This window comes from Nelumbo nucifera, chromosome 5 (assembly GCF_055504915.1).
Source record: "Nelumbo nucifera cultivar China Antique chromosome 5, China Antique-T2T, whole genome shotgun sequence".
Classification (NCBI taxonomy): Eukaryota; Viridiplantae; Streptophyta; class Magnoliopsida; order Proteales; family Nelumbonaceae; genus Nelumbo; species Nelumbo nucifera.
The window spans coordinates 57,670,520-57,693,734 of NC_142653.1; the positions used below are offsets into that span (position 1 = coordinate 57,670,520).

At 38.4% G+C, this 23,215-nt stretch overlaps 1 protein-coding gene across 7 annotated transcripts in view; it reads left to right on the forward strand.

Moving 5' to 3' along the window:
* Positions 1–23,215, forward strand: part of LOC104596833 (L-arabinokinase-like) — a 161,273-nt gene that overhangs the window by 8,948 nt on the left and 129,110 nt on the right. For 6 of the 7 annotated variants that reach the window (XR_002022626.2, XR_016076348.1, XM_088888061.1 and 3 more), the window contains exons 5-10: positions 2,172–2,255; positions 2,574–2,650; positions 10,214–10,280; positions 12,265–12,322; positions 12,426–12,493; positions 12,577–12,639. Coding sequence is in view for 5 of the 7 variants with exons in the window: in XM_088888061.1 (XP_088744187.1) it covers positions 2,172–2,255; positions 2,574–2,650; positions 10,214–10,280; positions 12,265–12,322; positions 12,426–12,493; positions 12,577–12,639 (417 nt within the window). In the remaining 2 variants the exon portion in view is untranslated. Of the gene's footprint in view, positions 1–2,171; positions 2,256–2,573; positions 2,674–10,213; positions 10,281–12,264; positions 12,323–12,425; positions 12,494–12,576; positions 12,640–23,215 lie in introns of those variants that run through there. The other variant, XM_019197694.2, reaches the window with a different exon arrangement.

Here is a 23,215-nt window from a genome sequence, read left to right on the forward strand (position 1 = left end):
AAAATCAAGTGGTGGTCAAGCTCTTCCCAGAGGCCTTCCAGTGTTGCAAAGTATGTTGCCACGGACATGTCTCCTTGCCTTAGGGCTGCAATGTCTTGGTTCAGCCCGTAGATTCTAGCATTGTTCTTTTTCTGGCCGTATGTCTTAGATACTTTCTCCCAAATTTTAGTGGCTGTAGGGAAATGATGAACAGTTCTGGCCACCCGAGGAGTCTTGGAGGCCAGCAACCAAGACATGACTGTGGCATTTTCCTTGCGCCATACGGTGTATTCAGGACTGCCAACTTCTGGTTCTTTCTTTGTCTCCATCCAAATAGCCTGTGAGGTCACGAGAGGTAATGAACAGCCTTGCTGAGACGGACCACTCTCTGAAGTTATACTCATCCAGCAACACACTTGTAATCTGCAAGCTGTGCAGATTAGGGTTTTCCAGGTTTGAGGACCTTGCAACAGGTCTGTTATCTCTAGAGGAAACTTCACCGGATAGTGAGGACATCCTGATTTCAGTCCAAGAGTTGTTCACAGTGCTGTAGGTGGTTCTGTTTAGGGCTGGCCGAAGTGGTCACAGTGCTGGTAGAAGTGTTTATAGTGCTGGTAGCACACTAGATAGACTTTACTTGGACTGAACCAGTTCGGGTACAGTAGCAAGTAAAGGTCTGTAACTGAACTAGTTCACAGTGCTGGTAAAAGGTTCAAGGCTGCAACTGTGCAGTGCTGAAGTAAAGGTCTGTAACTAAACCAGTTCACAGTGCTGGTAAAAGGTTCAAGGCTGCAACTGTGCAGTGCTGAAAAAAGGCTGGTAACCGACCTGGAAAAAATCTGTAACTGAAGTCGCCACAGTTCTGTAAAAGTCTTGCTGATGGACCGAAGCTGCAACTGTAGAAGAGGCTATGTCTTTACCACTGTTCTGCGCAAGTCTTGCTGGAGCACCGAAGCTGCAACTGTAGAGGAAGCTCTCCCCCTTTCGGCTAGTGCTAGGACTGCTGAAATCAATCCTCAACTAGGCCTGTCCTATACAGACCTCTCTTAGTAGCCAAATAGCTACTACTTTGCTGGAAATAACCTAGTAGGACATCTACTTCTGGGTCTTACTTCCCTTGAGTCCTACAACCAAGAGAAACCCTAGGTTCGAACTTGCTTTGCTCTCTTACACTCCTAGGTCTTTACTGCAGCAACCCAGAAAAGGAAGAGAGAAGATGAAAAGACAGCAAGAGAAGAGAGTGCACCGGCTGAAACCAGGAAGGAGCTAATGCTCTGATACCATGTAATCTGAGGAGCTGTACTCGAAGTAGCAAGGAAGAGGAGAGAACTTCTGAAATGCAGAGAATGTCGAACTGTACTAGCCAGTCGACCAGCCTTTTATTTATATATGAATGTAGTACAAGGTACAAGAAATTACTGGGATGCCCCTGATTAGTGATGGAACACCCAGAAGACTTAAAACATTAAACATGATTAGGCCCATTAACACAGGCCCAGTTACAAGATAAGTTAAACATAAGAATGGGCTAATAAGAACTCTTATCAGCCGAACATCACTCTAACATTCTAACAATATGACTATCTATGATATCTATTTACTTGTCATGTATAAAAAGTTTGTTTATTTATTTATTGGTTTTCTCTCAAACAAAGAGGGAGTATATACCAGAATTTAAAATTCTGTAGAAAAACGATACTTAGTTTAGTCTATTCATTTGTACTTTTAAATCAGAATCAAAAGGTTTTCTCTGCCCTTAGCAGAGATGTAATTAAGGGAACATCTATGTGGTTTCCTGAATGGGGCTTACCCATATAACAAAAAATCCAGTTATTAGTCTAATTGGGTGAATTATGTTATGTGAGAAATTATACTAAAAACAATTTCCATTAACAACACAAACAATACATAAGTTATATACAATATAATATATAAGTTACATATGCACTCACACGTACAATATTGTATGTATATTATCAGCCACACATGGACATAAAACATAGTCACAATCTCAGAAATTTGTGGGCCAGGCTACAAACTAAGACCCCTACTCAACACACCACATTCTCTACTTTTCAATGATCTTTCCAAGTTCTTAGGTCTCATTGTTTTTTAGTTATATTTGTCATTTCTTAGATCTTAGTTTTCTTATATATTTTGCTTGTTCTTTTGCTTCCTTTATGTTAATCCAGTATTTCCAAACCGCAATAGCCCCGCGAGCATCCATTTTGGAAGAAGAAGTAGAGTGGCTGAACTCCATCAAAGCTGACATAGTGGTAATTTTGTCTTTCTTATTATGTTTTCTTTTTATCTTTGTTTTTTTTTATCGACAATGGTAAAATTCACTTGAAATCAGAAAGGGAAGACATGCAGGCATAGAAAGCCAAGCCAAAAGGCAAAAGTAAACAATATGTTAATGTATCTCAACTTATCTTCTACTTAATAAGAAGAGAACATGAATACATATAATACTACTTCCCATGGCATGGAAAATACAGTATTTCTGGGATACTTTCTCTTGATATTATCTTCTCACCAGTAGATATTCTTTTATTTTCATAATGTGATACCTATTTGTACTTTTATGAAAAAAGGTTTCGGATGTTGTTCCTGTTGCATGCCGAGCAGCAGCGGATGCTGGAATTCGCTCAGTTTGTGTCACTAACTTTGGGTAACTTGTTAATTATCATAATGGTATTCAGTTGAGCCATCTTTTATTGAATTTTTCTTGTTTCGCTTGTTTGGTATGAGTATGAACCTTTCTTGTATAATTTACATATAATTTAGATAACAGGCTCAATTCTGGGATGACTTTAACAGTTAACACAGGGTGTTTTAATTTGGTGGGCAACAACTTGTTTCCTATTGCTTTTGTTTTAAAAGAAATTTCTATTGCTTTCTCAAAATTTATACAATGTATCATCTCCTAATGAAATTAAGAAAGGTATGATGTATGATTTAACTATGCCACATATTGGCAATGACAGCTCTCTTACTAATGATAAAAAGGTTGGCATTAACAAGGTTTAAAACGACCACAATGCTTAGAAAATTACAGGACCACTTTCCCGTCATTCCTAAAGTGTAAAACGACCTGAATAGTCTAGGTTTGGCAGCAGAACTTATTAAACATGGTGTATAAGGCTCAACATCATATATGGAATTTCTACGATTTTCTCCTTGAAAAAACCACTAAAATCATAGAAGCTTTGAATAGGGACAAGAGTCATACCAAAAATCCTCTAAAATCAGGGCGAATCAAACCATGTAGGATTCATTGACTGTCGCCAACACCTGTACAGACTGCTGGCGTCATCTGGCGGTAGACCTGTTCATGGACCGGATTCGGGCTTGACTTTTGTCAAAATTCTAATGGGCCTGGCCCGAAGCTCGAGCCTGAGACAATGTAAAGCTGGGCCCGAAGCCCGGAAAAATGAACAGGTCTATCTGGCGGCAGTCTGACATCAACAGTTCATCTCGTGGGAGAGGATCAGCAGGAAAGGTATGTATTGAGAAGAAAGAAAAGAGAAGAGAAGAGAGGAGAAGAAGAAGAAGAATGTGTTGAGAGGTGTGTGTCTGTTACTGTTCACACCATCAAAATCACTTTATATTTTGAAACAAGAAAATTATACACCCTACTTGGGCTCCCAAATACAGAGAGAATACAAGAGATGGGGAAAAGACTAAAAACACCATTGTCTAAACATTCTCAATAGAGTGAGTGTTATGTATTTCCAATCATCTTTTGGGATGATGACTAGGTTGGAATTGGAAAGCTATGTGATCTTTGCCCACATTTGTACAAATTTGGTAAGAGGAATAGCTCTGTTGCGGAGAATTTTGATATTAATGGAGGCAGAGCAACTTGGTGCCCAAAATTCAGAAGATCTCTTATTGATTGGGAAAATGGGAATGTTTGCAGTTACTCTAAAAGCTACAATCAACTGAAGTGCAAGGGGAAAGGAAAGGTTAAATATGGTGGAAAAAAATCCAGAAATCGTATATTTTTTTTTTGTCAAATCCTTCTACAAGGTTTTGTCAAGGAATGAAGGAAAAAGATCTGAGGTAAGGGGGATTTGGTGACCCTGTTCCTCCTAGGGTGGAAGCTTTTGCTTGGTTAGTAGCATTGAACAGCACTCTGACCTTAAACCATATTCAGAATAAAGGTTTTTCACTTGGCTAGTAGATGCTATTTATGTGGGAATTCAGAGATGTCCTTCACTTGTTTATTGGCTACCCCTATTAGATTCATTTGGGGTTTCTTCTTTGGTCTCTTTAAGGCTGGTTGGGTGGAACCTAGTTTGACAGAAAAAATCTTCGCTTGGTGGCCAGCTATTAGAGGAAACATCAAGGCAAAGATTGCTTGGAACTGCATCTCTTTTGCTGTGTAATGGGAAGTTTGGAAAGAAAAAAATAGGAGAATCTTCGAAAACAAGTCCCATTCAAGAGACCAAATTACTCTTATCTGTGGGAAGAGGATCATGGACTGGGTTTTCATTCTTTTAGAGTTTGATGGGGATATAAAAGAAGATCTTGGTGCTGGTTTCTGGAATCTTCTTGAGTTGGTCTAAATCTTTTGTGTTACTACTTTTTGTTTTTTCTCCTTTTCTTGTACTTATCTTTTGAACTGCTTTCTTTTTTTAATCTTTATTGGTGACCTCTCATCACCTTTAAGTTGTACCTTCCTTTTTTATTAATAAAATTTTCTATTTTAATTATTACCAGAAAAAAAGTCAAATTCAAGACTTTCCAACTTCATGGCTGATGGGCTGGCTAAACATGGAGTAACTAGAAGCAATTTGTATTGGGGTTTAATACCCCAAGAGGGGGTTATTTAAATTGTGTAAAGAGGGGCTAACTAAGACTAGTGGAAAAGGGAAGCTAGGCACACATTTATTGTAATACATTCTTTCCAAATGTCCTAATAAAGCGGTTTGATGGTTACTGTTAGAATAGTTTATATTTAATGTAGTATGTGCCACAAGGGCACAAATGTCTTTTTGTCTTCTATTTTTTGTCGCCCTATATATATATATATATATGTTAATGAGAACTAGTGCCACAAGTTATGTTGTTGCTCTCTAATCTCTCTCATCTCTTCTCCCTTTCTTTCTTCCCACTCTCCTATCTTCTTCCTCCATATTTTCTGCCCTATTTTACAGACAATATGGTATCAGAGCGAGATTACTGGGCCTGAGAATAGATCGATCATATTTTCTCTCCTTACTGTCTTCTACAGATTGGGATTGAGAAAAATTTCCTCTGACTGGTGCATCAGATTTTTTTTTTTCCTTTCTCTCTTCCTCTTGGTCGTGTACCAAGGAAATCTATAAAACTAAGATGGCTGGATGCTGTGAGAAGGATCTGTGATTGGTTTAATCATTTTATGTGGATCATATGACCCTCGTAGCTGAGTTTGATCCTCCTGTAGGTCATGTATGGCCTGTTTTTTTATTTGACAGAACTGTTGTTGTCTCTCTTGGTGACTGTACTGATTAAGTTCCCTGGAAGTGCCATGGCCTGTGGCTACTAAGCCTGTATAGACCTGAAAATAATTATTATTTTTTTTTGGAGGGAGATGGTGCTGTCTTGTGCTCAGACAGTGAGGTGTGTTTGGGGACTGCAGTACTAATGTTTCTCTAGGGATGGTTTTATGTCAGAAGTGACTCTTGGGTGTGTGTTTAGAACTGAACAGTGAATTGGACCATGTCATTTGAAAATTCTGCAACTTCTGGTGTTACCACAAGTCAAAAGGGAATGAGTGGAGGATTGGATATAAACTTCCCTATGGCTGTAATCTTTAATCCCCTTCGATGGACTTAATTACCTTGAGTGGTCTAGGGGAATCAAGCTCAAGGACTTAAATATTGACATGATACACCTGATATGGAGTGTATTGTATCAGTATTGGTCATGGGGGATATTGGAAACGCTACGATTAAACCCATATCCCCTGAATCATATGTATCAGAGCGATACACATCCATATTGGACCGTATCGTGTTGTATTGACCAATACACACTGATATGGACCGATACACTTGTGGTTTGTGTTTCACAAATCACAATTCCACTTGTGCATCTAATTTAAAAGGATGCAATGGCGTGAGTTGAACCCGAGTCAGCCAGTGCACATACGACTTACGCGCCCCTAAGCCAACCATTATCTCATGTAAAAAATGAAATAAAATAACCTTTATCCATTTTAAAGTCCAAATATAGTCTTAACATATTTATGATCAACAATTCCAATTAAAGGTTAAAAAATATTATTCAAAATTAATATTTTGTAAACAAATGGAATAAATAATTTCTCAAATCTACATTTATATCAAAAAGTGATTTTTATTCTCAAGAAATTTATACATATAAAAATATTAGTAACAAAATAATTATTTTAGTACTTAAAATTTATATATTTGAATGTGATATGTAACTTAAAATTTTTTATAAATTATTAATTAATATTTTATTTTTTCATTAAATAAAAATATATATTATTTATAAAAAGAAAAATATTATTTACAAAATACTTGAGAATATAATATAAATTGAATTTGTCAAATCTACTAAACTTTTATATCAAAAATGTCTTTTTATTTCATAAAATTTATAAAATTAAAAATATTAATAATGAAATAATTATTTTAGTAATTAAAAATTATGAATTTGCATATGGTATGTTTAAAAATTTAGTATTTTTGGTATATATTTTAAGTTAGGATTATATATTTTTATAAATTATTAATTGGTATTTTAATTACATTTTATTGTTTACAAAAATAAAATATTGTTTACCAAACATTTGAGAATTAATTTTTAGTTACTTTTTTGTTAATGTTGAAAGCTAAAAGTAGAAAAGTAAAAAAATAATTGATATAATAATTCACATATAATAGGTGCATGTGTTTTGTGACTTGAACTTCAATAGAAAATAAATAATATCTTTGTGCATGTATTAATTTGTAAAGAATTTATGTAATATGTTCTAGGGCTCTGAATTGTTAAATTATCAATAAAATTGTATGATTTGTATGCATCCTGCTATATTAATTGTAATATATTTATTCACAAATACCATTAGAATATGCATTTCCTATGTATTTATATGTTAATTCACAAATACCATTAGAACCATTTCTCTTCTTTTCGGCTTTACCCTCTCAAATGTATTGCATGTTCCAAAATTGCCTATTAATTTACTTTCCATTAGTAGCATTATTTATTCCTTGAACTGTGCAGTAACCTTCTTTCCCTCCTCTTGTGTGTTCTAGGATTTGACTTCCTAGAGGATGATTGGTAGAGGAAGTATAGTGGATGGCTTCTATGTGTTGGAGAATAAAGTTGGTCTTGTGGTTATAGAGTCTTTAAGTTTGTCTAGTGAAAGTCATGCTTACTTATGGCACAATCATCTTGGTCATCTTTCTTTTGAGTTGTTAAAGCTTATGTTTCTAGAATTGTTTAAGTCTGTCTGTTAGTCAATTGTAGTAGTGTTAGATCTGTCATTTGAGCAAACATTGTAGAAGCTCTTTTCCATTAAGAAATAAAAATCTGAATTTCCTTTTCATATTGTTTATTTTGATGTTTGGGGCCCTATTACTCTACTCCCCGAAGCTGGCTATAAGTATTTCATTACATTGATTGATGATTACTCTAGATATACCTGGGTGTATCCCATGCGATCCAGAGATGAAGTACCTAAGATTATAAAGGATTTTCAACACATGGTGATTCCAGACTGAGATTTATATTTTCCAATTAGATAATGCAAAGGAGTACTTCCACAGTGATTTCATAGAGTTGCTTCATATGGGTCTCTTTATCGAAGCTGTGGTGCTAGAATTGTTGGTTCGGCTGATATGTTGTTATTCTCTTGTCTGGGCTGGGTATTAGAGTCTCTAGTTAATGGGCCTTAGTAGCTGGGCCTAATTGTATCTTGTGTTTTATTAGACTGGGTGTCCCATCACTAATCAGGGGCATCCTGGTCCTTTCATGTAAATTATGTATTGCTCTTATATTAGTGAACAGGGTCGGCTAATGAACAGTGCCCATTCGAACACATCGGACTCTCCTCTCTTCTTCTTCCTCTTCTTCTTCTTCTTCTTCTCAGCTCTCTCAATAGGTTCAGTTCGGCAAACAAGAACACTTCAACAAAATGGTGTTGCTGAGAGAAAAAACGTCACCTTTTTAAGGTAGCTCGTGGATTATTATTACATATGCATGTTCCCAAACATTTCTAGATGGATGTTATGTGTGCTGCATATCTTATCAATCATATGCCATATTGGTTGCTAGACTATAAGGCCCCACATCTAGTTTTGTTCCCTATGGCCCCCTTGTTTTCTCACCCAATGTGTGTCTTTGGATGTCATTGTTTCGTTCATGAATTGGCTCCTACTTGTGGTAAGCTTGACCCTCGTGCTATCCCGTGTGTATTTCTTGGTTACCCTTTGTCTTAAAAGGGCTATTGGTGTTTTGATCCTACTTCTCGCAAGTAATATGTCTCCATGGATGTATCCTTTTTTAAAAATGAACATTTCTTCCCTGTTTCTCCTAAGTGGAGATTAGGGTTGAGGAGAAACACGTTCAGGTTTAACTTCCTCCTCTTCCTTATCCTCCCTCATTCCGTGTCTTTCTTCGACACCACAAGGGCTAGTAAAGTTGAACTGTGGAGCCTAAAACTATGCTACCAACATCATTAGACTCTCTAGAGGCAGATCCTCCTTATCCAGGTACCCTTGTTCTTATTGATATGCATGACCCTCTTGATACTGATGATTTCGATTTCCTATTTGTAAGAGAAAGGGTGTTTGGTTTTGTACTACTAATCATCCTATCTCTCACTTTGTTTCCTAATATCATATTTCACCTTCATTTCATGTGTTTCTTACCTCCATTGATAGCATTTTTATCCCTAAGAATGTGGTAGAAGCTTTATCCACACCTGAATAGACAAATGCAATGATGGAAGAAATTAATGCCTTGCACAAAAATGACACTTGGGAGTTAGTTGATCTTCTCAAAGGAAAATAACTAGTGGGATGCAAGTGGGTGTTCTATGTGAAGCATAGGGCCAATGGTATAGTGGAAAGGTACAAAGCCAGATTGGTGGAAAAGGGATTTACTCAAGTGTATGGAGTGGACTATGTAGAAACCTTTGCCCCAATAGCCAAGATGAACTCTACCAGGGTCCTCCTTTCTCTTGTAGCTAATTATGATTTGGATCTTAACCAATTGGACATAAAAAATGCATTCTTGAATGATGATTTAGAGGAGGAGGTGTACATGACTCAACCTCCTAGATTTTGTGCCAAAGATAGTGAGTAGAAGGTGTGTATTTAAAAAAAAAATCATTATATGGGTTAAAGTAGTCACCTTGGGCATGGTTTAATAGGTTTCATTTGGCTATGCAGCAGATGGGTTTTAAACAATGTCAGTTAGATCATACATTATTTGTAAAGAAAGGGAAAGGAAAAATTGTAGCTTTAATTGTGTATGTTGATGACATAGTCACAAGTGATTGGAAAACTGAAATACAGAAGCTAAAGGAATTTTTAGCCTCTTAGTTCGAGGTAAAAGATCTGGGTCCCTTACATTATTTCCTTAGGATTGAAGTTGCCTGCTCATAGAAAGGAATCTTTATTTCTTAAAGGAAATATTTCCTGGATTTGTTAGAGGACACATGCAAACTAGGAGCGAAGCCAATTGATTCACCAATTGATCCTAAACATCGGTTGGGTGATAGTCAAGGGGAAGCTATAAAAGAAGTGTAGTTGCAGAGATGTATGAATTTTTTCTTTTCTTTTGTAACTTAGTGAATCATATAAAAATAGTAAACCAACCATCCAATCACCAGATCCCCATATGTTTTTTTTTAGGAAAAGATTTAAAAACATTTGATGATTTTTCTAGTCAGCCCCTAGTAAAATAGGGAGATTTTGTGAAAGTTCTCCAAATCTTGTTGATATGGCAAACCATGATTTGCTCTACATCAAAGAAAACAATTTTTAACCAAATCTGGTTAGGTTATTGAGATTTTGTTCACCTTTATATTTTAATGTGCTTATTTGTGAAACTCGTTTATGCATTAGTTCCTTGTGGCCTTTAAATCTAAGTCTGCCATTATTGTCATTTTTTTTAAGATAACAACTTAGCATTTTTCTATTCAACTTATGACATTTAACTTCATCTGCCATTAATTTATTTTTCTTTTTATTTTTTTTTACTTGTACAGTTGGGACTTCATCTATTCAGAATATGTCATGGCTTCTGGATGTAATTATCATTCCATCATTTGGCAGGTTAAACCTTCTTTAATTTTGATGTGTATTGAAACGGATGTCTTGTGTTCTTTCCATATTTTTGATTGGTATTACAAAATTTCATTGTTGAAGATAAGGAAATGTAATAGAACAATGAAAGAAACACTGTTTATGTTTTAAATGAAAATGACAAATTACAAATATACCCCCACTTAAGTAAAAGACAAACACAAGAAAGAAACAAATAAAGGACCTATTTGTCCTGTTGCATAACTAACTATCAACAAATAAATATAACTCAGTTTCTAATAAGCAACATACTTTCTTTTTCCTTTTCAAATTGCAATAGGAAGGTCGAGGTCAGAGTGTGAGGTATCAGGCTCAGTGACAGTAGTAATAGGAAGCTTAGAATTAACAACGGTCCTCTTGACCTCGACCTTCCTATTGCAATTCGAAAAGGAAAAAGGAAGTGTGCTGGTTTTAACTTCATATGTCACTTCCAAAATCTTTCTCTAGTGTGTTTTGGATTCTTGCAATAATCATACACACTTGCTCATTCACCTCCTCGGAATGAGCCCTAGAACTACCTTTTAGCTTTATTAGTGGCTAAAGCAGAGTGTTCAGGAACATGAGTTGCTATCATTGGCAATTCTTCTACTCTCCTCCCTTTGAACAAGAGCATAAGCAGAGTAAAGACTAAGAACATCATCACTCAAAATATGCTGTATCGTGAAATCAAAATCTGAGTTTGAGTCCAGCTAGATACTCAAACACTGCAATTCTCAATAGCAATCAACTAGCAAGAACAATAGAAGAAACTTAATTCCTTTATTTCTGTAAATTGAAACAACTCAATAATAATAAGATAAGCAGTAGCGTGAATAGTGATTAGGATCTTTTGTAGCTTCCTAAGCCTTATAAAACATTGATATTAACTACCTAAATTACCTCTGGCCATTCAGAACATCTAAAAGATATCAGAATCTATCAATTCTAATCCCCAAAATACCCTTATATTGGAGATGCAATGGGAAGAAAAAACAAAACTGACCTCAGTTTTCCATGACTGGAACTACTACTCTAATTCACTAAATACTGATCCAATTCACTAAGTACTTTATGAGGTGACCCTAGATGTGGGCCAATCATTTAAATGTTAAATATTGACTTTACTAGTGGTTGACAGTCCCAGAAACCAAGCAACATTAAACTCCCTTGATGAAAGGCTTCCTATATTCTGATTAACTAGAATTTTAGAGGATCTCTTCTACACTTAAGATTCAATATATCCAAATTTCAGTTCCATCCAATGTTCAAATTGAGAGAAATTGGGTCTGCAATCACTGGACAGAAGTTAGCCTGTTGACTTGATTGCCATTGTTTTCTTGGGTGTCTTCTTCTGAGGTTTGGCCAAGTATTGATGAAAGCCATCTGCATCATTTGGATACATCTCATCTTTGATAGACTGGAAATATTCCTGGTGATAAGATGATGCAGATGTCTTTCATCAATCCTCAACCAAATCATAGAAGAAGACTAAGAGAATGATGGGGGAGAAGATTGTTCTTGTCAACAGTCTCACTTCTTGGGAGAAATCCAAGACTTTAGTTCTTCTAATCCAATCATTGGATCAGCTTGAATTTTTGACATTTTAAAGTTAAACAAGAGTACAAGAGACCCTCCAAATCTCAGGCTGATTAGATGACATGCTGAATTGTTGTGTGTTGGTTTACAGGTTCTGATAACATTAAAGGACTAACTACTTTTTGCAATGTCAAAAATCATTATAAAGGGATGTTTTTCTCTCGAAAAAAATGAACTTTTGAATAATGATTCGCGGCATGCCACCTTTTCAAAAAATTGGGATGTACCTAAATCATTCCCCATATTTTACGTGTTTTTGTTTTCTTGAAGAATATTTCCTTCCGACATTCCAGTTAGGTTCTTTCCTTTTTATTAGTTATAAAGTTCTTCCTTTGGTATTTCACACTCATGCTAAACATGGTGTTGTTTATTTGTATAGATAGCTGAAGATTATTCTCACTGTGAGTTTGTCATCCGCCTCCCAGGATACTGCCCAAGTATGTTAGCTCAAGAACTTAATATTGGTGATTTTATTTTTCTTGGAATTTTTATAAACTTATTTATCTATTGTGGAATGTAATTTATCTCATGGTATTGCAGTGCCTGCTTTTCATGATGTTGTTGATGTGCCCCTTGTTGTGAGAAGGTTGCATAAATCTCGATCAGAGGTATGGTCATGAGACAATATTAATGCTCTTCCAGAGTGTGGTTGATTATACAATTTGTTATTCTTATTTTCATTTGGGAACAGATGAGGAAGGAGCTTGGAATAGCAGATAATATGAAGTTAGTTATTTTCAATTTTGGTGGACAGGTTAGATATTTCTAACCTTTTCTTTTCATTTCATAATTTGCATAATTTATCTGATACTAAATATTCATAAGTTTCCTTCTAGGTTGAAAATCTATTATTTTAGATTTTAAAATGTTCTAAAGTGTAATATGTATGTCCTTCACTACCATTTGTTATGTAATTCGAATCTGTGGCTGTGGTACATTGACTTATTTTGTGGTAGAAAAACCTTGTTCTCCATTTTAGATTGAAGGATGCATGAGACATATGGAGTAAATGATACTTGTGGCATCCTTTAACTTCCATCACTTGGTTAGATCTATTTCTTTCTTCTCAAACCATGCAATTGTGGTTCTTTGTAACTACCACACATACACACACACACACACACGAACACATCCATATATATAATTAAAAAAAAAAAACTTATTTTAATAGAAAAGAATATACATTATCTATTTATAATGCTGTACAAAAATCATATCTATTGTTGAGCAGGAGACCAAGAAGAAGAAGAAGAAAGAAGAAGGAAGGAGAAGAGGAAGAAGAATAAGAGGCAACTGAGTTAAGGCCTCAATCAAAACTTAGCTTCAGCCGAGTGAAGCTTTCTATTTATACTATTCTGGCAGTATATAACAATATGACTACAAAATTACGAAAATACCCCTGCGGGTACTAAGCCTGTGTACAGTACATATAATACACCTGTTAACACTCCCCCTCAAGTTGGGGCATAGATATCAATCATACCCAACTTGTCACAGAGACCTTGATGTCTGGAATGGTTTAGCCCTTTTGTAAATAAGTCTGCTAGTTGGTCTTCAGAGCTGATGTATGGAGTGCATACTTCGCCTGTGATGATTTTCTCTCTGATAAAATGCTTGTCAACTTCAATGTGCTTTGTTCTATCATGTGGTACTGGGTTGGCAGCGATATTGATAGCTGCCTTGTTGTCACAGAGTAGAGTCATGGGTTTACCAACTGGAAAACCCAACTCTCCCAATAGATTCTTTATCCGCATACCTTCGGCTACTCCGTGTGCCATTGCACGGTACTCAACTTCAGCACTGGATCTAGCTACCACGGTTTGCTTCTTACTCCTCCAAGTAACAAGGTTCCCTCCTACAAAGGTGCAGTAACCACTATTGAAATTCAGCCCAATCCGCATCTGTGTAAATTTCAACCCTCAAGTGTCCATGTTTCTGGAATAATAAACCAGCACCCGGGAACTTCTTTAGATACCGTAGTACTCTCTCTGCTGCTTCAAGATGGGTGGACCTTGGTGCATGCATGAACTGACTGAGGACACCAATAACATATGCCATGTCTGGACGAGTCATAGAGAGGTACAACAATCTCCCTACAAGCCTTTGAAATTGCTTCACATTCTTAAGTGGTTCACCTTGGCTGTCACTTAACTTATGGTTGGGGTCAATAGGAGAGTCAGCTGGTTTAACCCCAATCTTTCCAGTGTCCTTAAGCAAATCTAGGACATATTTCCTTTGGGAGATGAAGATACCCTTTTTTGATCGGGCAACCTCAATCCCAAGGAAGTATTTGGTGGGTCCTAGATCTTTCACTTCGAACTGAGTGGCAAGGAAGCCCTTCAAACTTTGAATTTCATCCTTCCAATCATCAGTAACAATTATGTCATCCACATATACTATTAGGGCAGCCATTTTACCTTCTACTCTTTTTACAAACAGTGTGTGATCTGACTGACATTGCTTGTATCCCCTTTGCTGAATTGCAGCATGAAATCTGCTGAAGCAAGCTCTTGGTGATTGCTTCACCCCATATAAAGACTTCTTCAACTTGCACACCTTTTGTTCACTTCCTTGAGCCAAAAAACCGGGGGGTTGAACCATATAAACTTCCTCTTCAAGGTCACCATTCAAGAAGGCATTCTTGACGTCGAGCTGATGTAGATCCCGATTTAGATTGGCAGCAAGAGAAAAAAGGACTCTAATAGAGTTCATTTTGGCTACAGGGGCAAAGGTTTCTGCATAATCAACCCCATATACTTGAGTAAAACCCTTTGCCACTAAACGAGCTTTATACCTCTCCACGGTTCCATCAGCCCCATGCTTAACAGTGAACACCCATTTACATCCAACTGGATCCTTTCCCTTAGGGAGATCAATGAGTTCCCACGTGCCATTCTTATGAAGAGCATCAATTTCTTCCTTCATGGCATTTGTCCATTCTGGTACTGAGAGAGCTTCTGCCACATTCTTGGGAATAGGGATACTGTCAGTGGAGGTAAGGAAGGCACGAAATGAAGGTGAGATGTTCTCATAGGAAACAAAGTTGGAAATGGGGTGTTTAGTGGTGCACGACCTAACACCTTTCCTGTGGGCAATGGGAAGGTCAAGATCATTAGCAACAGGGAGGTTGGGAGCCAAGTTACTTGAATGAGTATGATCTTCCTCCAAGGAATTTGATGGCATTTGAAGTACGGCTTCTGGATTCTCCACAACTCTTGAATCTGGTTGGCCTTTACGGCGACGAGAAAAAACACGGAAAGGAGGAGGATCAGAAGGAGAAGGGGGAGAAGAAGGAGTAGGAAGAGGAGGAAGTTGAACCAGTTTCTCTTCATACCTACACTCCCCCTGAGGAGAAACAGGAAAGAAGGGCTCATCTTCAAAGAAGGTAACATCCATGGAAACATAGAATTTCCGAGAAACAGGATCAAAGAAACGATACCCTTTCTGAAAGAATGAGTAGCCAAGAAATATGCACGGGATAGCACGAGAGTCCAATTTCCCCCGGGTGGGAGATAGGTTTTGGACAAAACACCGGCAACCAAAAACACGAGGAGGAATAGAAAGAAGAGGGGCTTTAGGGAAGAGAAGCTGATGTGGGGCTTTGTACTCTAACCAACGGGAGGGTATTCGGTTAATGAGGTATGTAGAACGAAGGACAGCCTCAAGCCAAAAATGTTTGGGAACATTCATGTGGAGTAGTAAACCCCGTGCCACTTCAAGAAGGTGTCGGTTCTTCCGTTCAGCCACACCATTTTGTTGTGGTGTGCAGGCACAAGAGCTCCGGTGAAGTGAGCCATGTGAAGCAAAGAACTCCGTGAGGTCACTATGAAAAAATTCTTTTGCATTGTCTGATTGGAATATTTGGATTTCGGTCTGAAATTGGGTGAAGACCATCCGCTGAAAATCTTGGATAATTTTTGGTACTTCCTCACGGGTTCGCATTGGATATACCCAAGCGTATTTGGAATAATCGTCAATGAAGGTAATGAAGTACTTGTAGCCACTCTCAGAAGGTAAAGTAACAGGGCCCCACACATCAGAATGCACAAGGTGAAAAGGAAACTCAGATTTACTATTTCTTTGAGGAAATTGAGTTCTACAATGCTTGCTTAACTGACACGTTTGACAAGAAAAATTAGAAACAGACACGGACTTACACAGTTCTGGGAAAACAACTTTCAAGGACTCAAAAGACAAGTGACCCAAATGACAATGCTATAAATACATTTTACTCTTTCTGAACTGACTCATAGACTCTGTAACAAGAAGGCCAGCCGTATTTTCCAGCATATAGAGTTCATCAACCATACGACCCCTACCAATCGTCCTCCCCGAGGCCAGATCCTGAATCACACAATAGGAAGGGAAAAAAGTCACAGAACAGTTTAAGGAATTTGTAACACTACTGACTGAAAACAAATTCATAGGAAATTTTGGAACATGAAGAACATTAGAAAGAGTAAGGCCAAGGGGAAGAGAGAGAGTTCCTTGACTAGCTATGGGAGAGTATGATCCATCAACTAGTTTCTCTTTATCTCTTCCGGAAAGAGGGTGATAAGTTTGGAAGAAAGAGGACATACCAGTCATGTGTTTTGACGCTCCAGAATCAATGATCCATGGAGAGTCAACGTCGTGAGAAGCAACATGGAAAGTTGTGGTAGGATTACGTGATGTGGATGCAAAAGAGGTGGTGGGAGGAGCATCCATTTGGCGAATTGTTCTACCATAAAGCTCCAAATGGTCACGAAAGGAGTTGACAATATCCTCCCTTGGGTCGGATCCGGAGTATTTATGTTGGCCATGTGGTGGTTGAGTCACAGTGGAGGTGGAGGGCTGATTCTCCCGAGTAACATTGGCCATGTGGTGTTTCTTGGTACCTTGTTGCCCGGGTCTTCTATTACCATCTGAACCTTGCTTCTTAGGTAAATCCTGAGCCCACTTCGGTTTCCCATGGAGATCCCAACAGGTATCTTAGGTGTGTCGGGGCTTCTGACAATTAGTGCACCACAATTTTTCCTTATCTTCTGCTTTCTTCTGGAGATCCCCTCTTTTGAAAGAAGGTCCACCACTAGTAGAGGGACCCCCCTTTGCCGCCAACACAATTGCATCCCCTCCGGTGCTGTTCATCAAGTTCCTTTTGCTCTCTTCAGACTGGACAAGAGCATAGACCTCCTGAATTGAAGGAAGATCCTTAGAACTCAGAATTTGTACTCTGATGGGTTCATAGATAGGATTGAGACCATGTAAAAAGGCAAACACCCTTTGTTGTGAGACAAGTTTCTTAAACAATTTTGCATCTTCCTCACACTTCCACTCAATATTCTGGTAATGGTCCAGCTCCTTCCAAACAGTTGTCAGGTCAGAGTAATAAACTGATAAACTCCTCTCCCCCTGTTTACAAGTAGATGAAGCTGCTTGCAGTTGATAAATTTTGGCATAGTGTCGAAGTTCAGAATATGTGGACTTTTCCTGATCCCAGATCTCATTTGCAGTTTCAGCCCACATGAAGTTCTTCCTTATTTGCGGTTGCATGGAGATCAAAAGCCATGACATAACCATATTGTTCTCCTGATCCCATCTATCATGTTCTGCATTTCTAGAAGGTGGTTCTTTGATTCTTCCATTTATGTAGCCTACTTTTCCCCTTGCAGTTATGTATAGTTTGATCCCCCTTGACCACTCTAGGTAGTTTAACCCGTCAAGAGGAACAACAGCCATAGGGAAGGATAGGTCACTGTTCCCACTCATTCCATTCAGCATTGTGGAGATTCCGGATGTAGCTGAATCTTCACTACTCATGATTCTCAGTTTAGAAGTACACAAAACCAAAGCACAGTCTTACAAAGCTGCAACAGTCCACAACTAGACACAGTCCACAACCAAAGCACAATCTTACAAAGCTGCAACAGTCCACAACTAGACACTTGCTGATTTTCGGCCTCACAGAGAACCAAGCACAAACACTGCAGCTGCAGTACTAGGGTTTATGACCTACACTGTGTAGGAGTCCATAGAACAATATACAAACTGCACATGCAGTGCAACCAGGTCTGAATGGCCTACAGTTCACAGGTCTGAATGACCTACAGTTCACAGGTCTGAATGACCTACAGTTCACAACTTTGATACAGCTTCTCAGCCCCAAAAAAAAACACAGTAGGAACAGCAATACAAGTGGTGATTCACCACACCTAATCGGCTGATATCCACTTTCTAGGGCAGCCGAACAGTCACTCAAGTTCTAGGGTTCATCAACAGCCCCTTAGAGAGCAGACTAGGGCAACATACAATTGGAGGAAGGGGAACAGTCCCTACTCAAATTTTGGGACATTAACAGTCGTGCAAGAAGCCATAAACAGGGAAAAAAAATCAGTTCAGTACCAGCAATAGGCAGTACAGTCATGACTCGAACTTCCCTTCAGGTCAGAGCCTTCCTTCAAACATCTGAGATGGTTTTCTACAGTCCTCTTAGCCGAAGCAACCCCAGTTACCAGCAAAAAATACATGTAGCCGAACCCTTTTTCTGTGCTAGGAAGTTGAACAGTCAGCTTACTTGTAGCAGAGTCCTACTCGGCAGTGGAGATTAACCGCAGCACTAGAGAAGCTTCCTCTTCCTTGTCTTCAAGCATCAGACCTATAGCTCCTCAGCAGCAGTGGAGAGAGACCTCAGCAACTATAGCTCCTTCGCAGCAGGCCTGGACGGACCTGCTCTGATACCATGTTGAGCAAGAGACCAAGAAGAAGAAGAAAGAAGAAGGAAGAAGAAGGAGAAGAGGAAGAAGAATTAAGAGGCAACTGAGTTAAGGCCTCAATCAAAACTTAGCTTCAGTCAAGTGAAGCTTTCTATTTATACTATTCTGGCCGTACATAACAATATGACTACAGAATTACGAAAATACCCCTGCGGGTACTAAGCCTGTGTACAGTACATATAATACACCTGTTAACATCTATAATTTCAAAGAAAAAAAGAAAAAAAAATTTCCTTGGAGCAAGACAGTCTCCAACAAAAAGAACACTTAATCCAGAGGATAGGTAGTAGGGAAAAGTGAAGGAGACAAATTAGTATAATTAATGATGTCTGGTTTATCACAATTAGTAGTAATGATACGTTTGTGATGGGGAATGGACAAAATTGGTGGGTTACCAGAAGGCACTAGAGTCAATAATAGTATCCCAGGAACTTACCATTTAATCTAATAGCAGAAAAAAGTAGAAGAAATAGAAGATGATGCAAGCTGGTATATCTTGTCCTCATCTAAGGATGTAGAAGAATCACCCCTGGTAGAAGCAACATCAGTGAACTACTGTTATGTTGCTTGATATGCTTGAGCCTGGTTTTTCTTCTGATTCCTTCTTAATGGGTTTGGTAAGGCAATCAAGAATAATGGGTCCATACTGTTAGTTCTTGAGAAAGTGAAGAGACAAGAGGATAGCCAAAAGTCCAAATCTGTTAGGGTTGATCGATCTGATTGAACCAGCCCAAAAGGAGAGTATTTATATTAAAGAAATATGAATGGACAAGTTTTTCCTTACAAAAGAATTAAAGAAGATGTACAATGTACACGCCTACTAAAATACAAGAGAGAAAGATAAATTTACATAACTTTCCTCCATCTTCTTTACACTCCCCCTCAAACTAATGTTGGGGGATAAGCATCAATTTGTCTATAAGAAAATTATGCCAGGCTTTGGTCATAGCTTTGGTGAAGAGGCTGCAAGCTGTAGGCCTAAGGAGACATGTGGGAGAGAGATGTGACCTGCAAGGAGAAGATCACGAATGAAGTGGCAATCCACCTCAATATGTTTAGTGCACTCATCAAATACCGGGTTGGATGCAATCTTGATCGCACTCATGTTGTCAGCAAATAGAGGGATGGCAGATGATTGATCAATGTTCAAGTCATGAAGTAGATTCTTGAGCCAAACTATTTCAGTACATACCGAGGACATTGCTCTATACTCTGCTTTCGTAGATGAATTGGAAATGGTTTGTTGTTTCTTGCATTTCCAAGAAATTAGAGAATCACCAAGAAATATACACCAACCAGTAGTGGAATGAAAAGTGTCAGGACAACTTGCCCAATCTGCATCTACATAAGCTCGAAGTTGGGTGGAGGATGAAGATGAGAAAAACAAGCCATGAGATAGAGTTCTCTTGACATAACGGATGATTCGGAGAACTGCAGAGAAGTGGGATACAAACTACTCACAAGCTGGACTGCATAGGAAATGTCTGGTCTAGTCATAGTTAGGTAGATAAGGCTGCCTACAAGCTGTTGATATAAAGTAGCATCAAGGAGAAGCTCACCCTCATCCTTGCTTAGCTTACGGTTAAGCTCCAAATGTGTATCCACTTGTTTAGAATCAATCAAGTGAGCAAGTGTCACCAAATTAGAGGCATGTTTTTGTTGGCTAACAAAATAACCTTGAGGACACCGCTGAATTTCAAGCCCAAGAAAATAGGTGATAGGCCCAAGATCCTTCATTTTGAAGGATTTGCTGAGAAGGAGCTTCAAGTTGTTAATGCCATCCACATCATTTCCAGTGATAAGTATATCATCAACATATACCAAGAGAAGAGTCAACCCCTGTGCTCGCTTGAGAGTGAAAAGAGAGTAATCTGAAGCACTTTGTTGAAAACCAACCTCCAACACCACTGTATGGAAGCGGTCAAACCAAGCTCGTGGAGCTTGTTTAAGACCATATAAAGATTTCCTCAGTTTACACACCATAAGAGGATCATCACAGTAGCCGGGAGGTGGTTTCACGTAAACTATTTCTTGTAAATACCCATGGAGAAAGGCATTCTTGACATCCATTTGATGGACTGTCCATTGTCTAATAGCAGTAATGGCCAAGAGTAAACGGACTATTGTCATTTTAGCCACTGGAGCAAAGGTCTCATCATAGTCAATTCCATTTTCTTGCTTGTAGCCTTGAGCAACCAACTGTGCCTTATATCTGTCTAGAGTGCCGTCTAATTTAAGTTTCACTGTGTAAACCCAGATGAAGGTATTTGAGGGAGGAGTGACACGCTCCCAGGTATCATTCTCCAATAAAGCCTGAACCTCTTAGTCCATATCATTTTTCCAATGCTTAACTGCTACAACCTGGTTGTAAGACTTGGGAATATCTATGGATGACAAAACAATTGAGAAGGAGCTATGGCTAGAAAAGAAGCCATAGTAGTCAGGTGAACGAGAAACATGAGATGACCGACAGAAAGGAACGGATGAAGGCAAATCAACAGGATGGGAAGAGGAACTTACAATAGTGATGAATGGAGTGGAATGACTAGTCATTGGTGTTGGAGGTGGAGGAAGCATAGACAACGGGTGAGCTGGATGCTTCCTGAAATAAACCTAAAGTGGCCGAGATGTGGGAGGAGGATCACCTGTAGAGCCAAAACGTTGCAGAACAGAAAAGGATGGTGTAGGCAATTTACTAATATGTTCAAAGAATGAAAGGTTCTCAAGAAAAATGACATTACGAGAAATGCAGTCTTCAGACTTTGGGATCATAATAGAGAAATCCCTTGTGTTCCATACTATATCCCATGAATACACACATAGCTGATTGAGCTGTTAGCTTAGTGCTTTCATGAGGAGGAAGTGTAGAAGAACTACTGAAGGGTAGTTTTGTAATTTTACTGTACTTATTTTTCTTTCTTGTACTGTAATAGGTGTGTACTTTAGTGTACATTTCTTTTATTCACTTTGTAAGGACAATCTTGTCCATTTTACATAAAATTAATATAAATATCTCTTTTCTGGGTTGGTTCGATCAGATTGATCAATCGTAACAGATCTGAACCTCTGTCTCTTTCCTTGCTCTTTCACTTTCTCACGAATTGACATGGTATCAGAGCAGGCTGCTCTCTGATCCTTTTCTCCTTCTTTTTGATCATTTGACAACTTTAATAATTGCCGATTGACTCTGGATTGTTTCGATCTCTCCAGAGACATGTTCTCTGTGTTTTGCGCATCCAAGGAGAGAGATTTCATTAGATCTCTCTCGTACGACATCAGTTTGCAGTAAGAATTGAAAGGAAGTGTCGCCTAGGCCCTCTCATCATATTTTGAAACTTTCATTGAGTTCTGAGAAGTTTTGAGAGAGATCTATACATCTCTTTTGGGCGGCTGCACCCAGACTTTCCTTTTCTGGGCTGTGTTTCAAGTTTTCTCCATTTGCTGGAACTTGGACAATTTCTGGTGACTATAAGAGGTTCTATTATCAGTTTCTTTGACTCACACAGCTTGATTATTGCTTTATTGCTTGATTCGACCAGTCTTTACTTGTTTCCTTTTCATTATGGCTCTGGAAAAGAATGAATTTATTTCTGTTAAATTCGATGGGAGCAACTATGCTCTCTGGAAATTCCATTTTCAGTATTTTGTTGAAGGGAAAGGTATGTGGGGTTACATTGACGGTTCCACTTCTATACCTGACGCCAGTGATGTCAAAGGGCTGAAACAGTGGAGAACCGAGAATGCTCAAGTTACCTCATAGATACTTGGGTCTATCTCATTGGATGTTAGTATTCCGATGAGAGGTCTCAAATCTGCCCATGACATGTTCAAATACCTAGAAAAGGTATATCAGCAATCGAATATGTCTATGAAATATCAGATTTATTGATATCTTCTCCTATGTTCAAGGGGAGAAGCGGATTCAGGAATACTATGTAGGATTTGTAAATCTTTGGATTGAATACGAATTGGCTTACCTTGGGGATCTGTCTACAGATTGTTGTGTGAAGACTATGAAGAAGCATCTCACTAAGAGAAAGACTATGCACTTTTTGATGCACCTCAGGCCTGATTATGAAACTCTACGCTCCAACATTCTTAGTAGAGAACCAATGCCTGAACTTGATGCAATCCTTGGAGAGTTGTTACGGGAGGAAACTCGTCTTCTTACCTTATCTGCACTAGATCAGAAGAAGGAACATGGGATTGATACTGTGTTTTTAGCCACCAAACAGAAGGGTAAGAAAGACTTTTCGAAGTTGCAGTGTTATGAATGCAAAGAATTTGGTCACGTGGCATCCCATTGCAAGAAGAAAAACTTTTGTACCTACTGCAAACAACAAGGACACATAGTGGAATGCCCGACTAGGTCTCCCAAGAAAGGACAACATAAGGCTTATTAGGCCTCAACCGAATCTATTTCTACTGATACTGCAACCTCATCATCAGTTCACAAACCAGATGCCTAGGGAAATCTGACTGAAGAAAAGATTCGTGAGCTCATGTCTTCAGCTATTTCTTCTACTTTTCGACTGGCTGGTAAGTCTACTTTTTTGTGTTCATCTCCTTGTCACATGT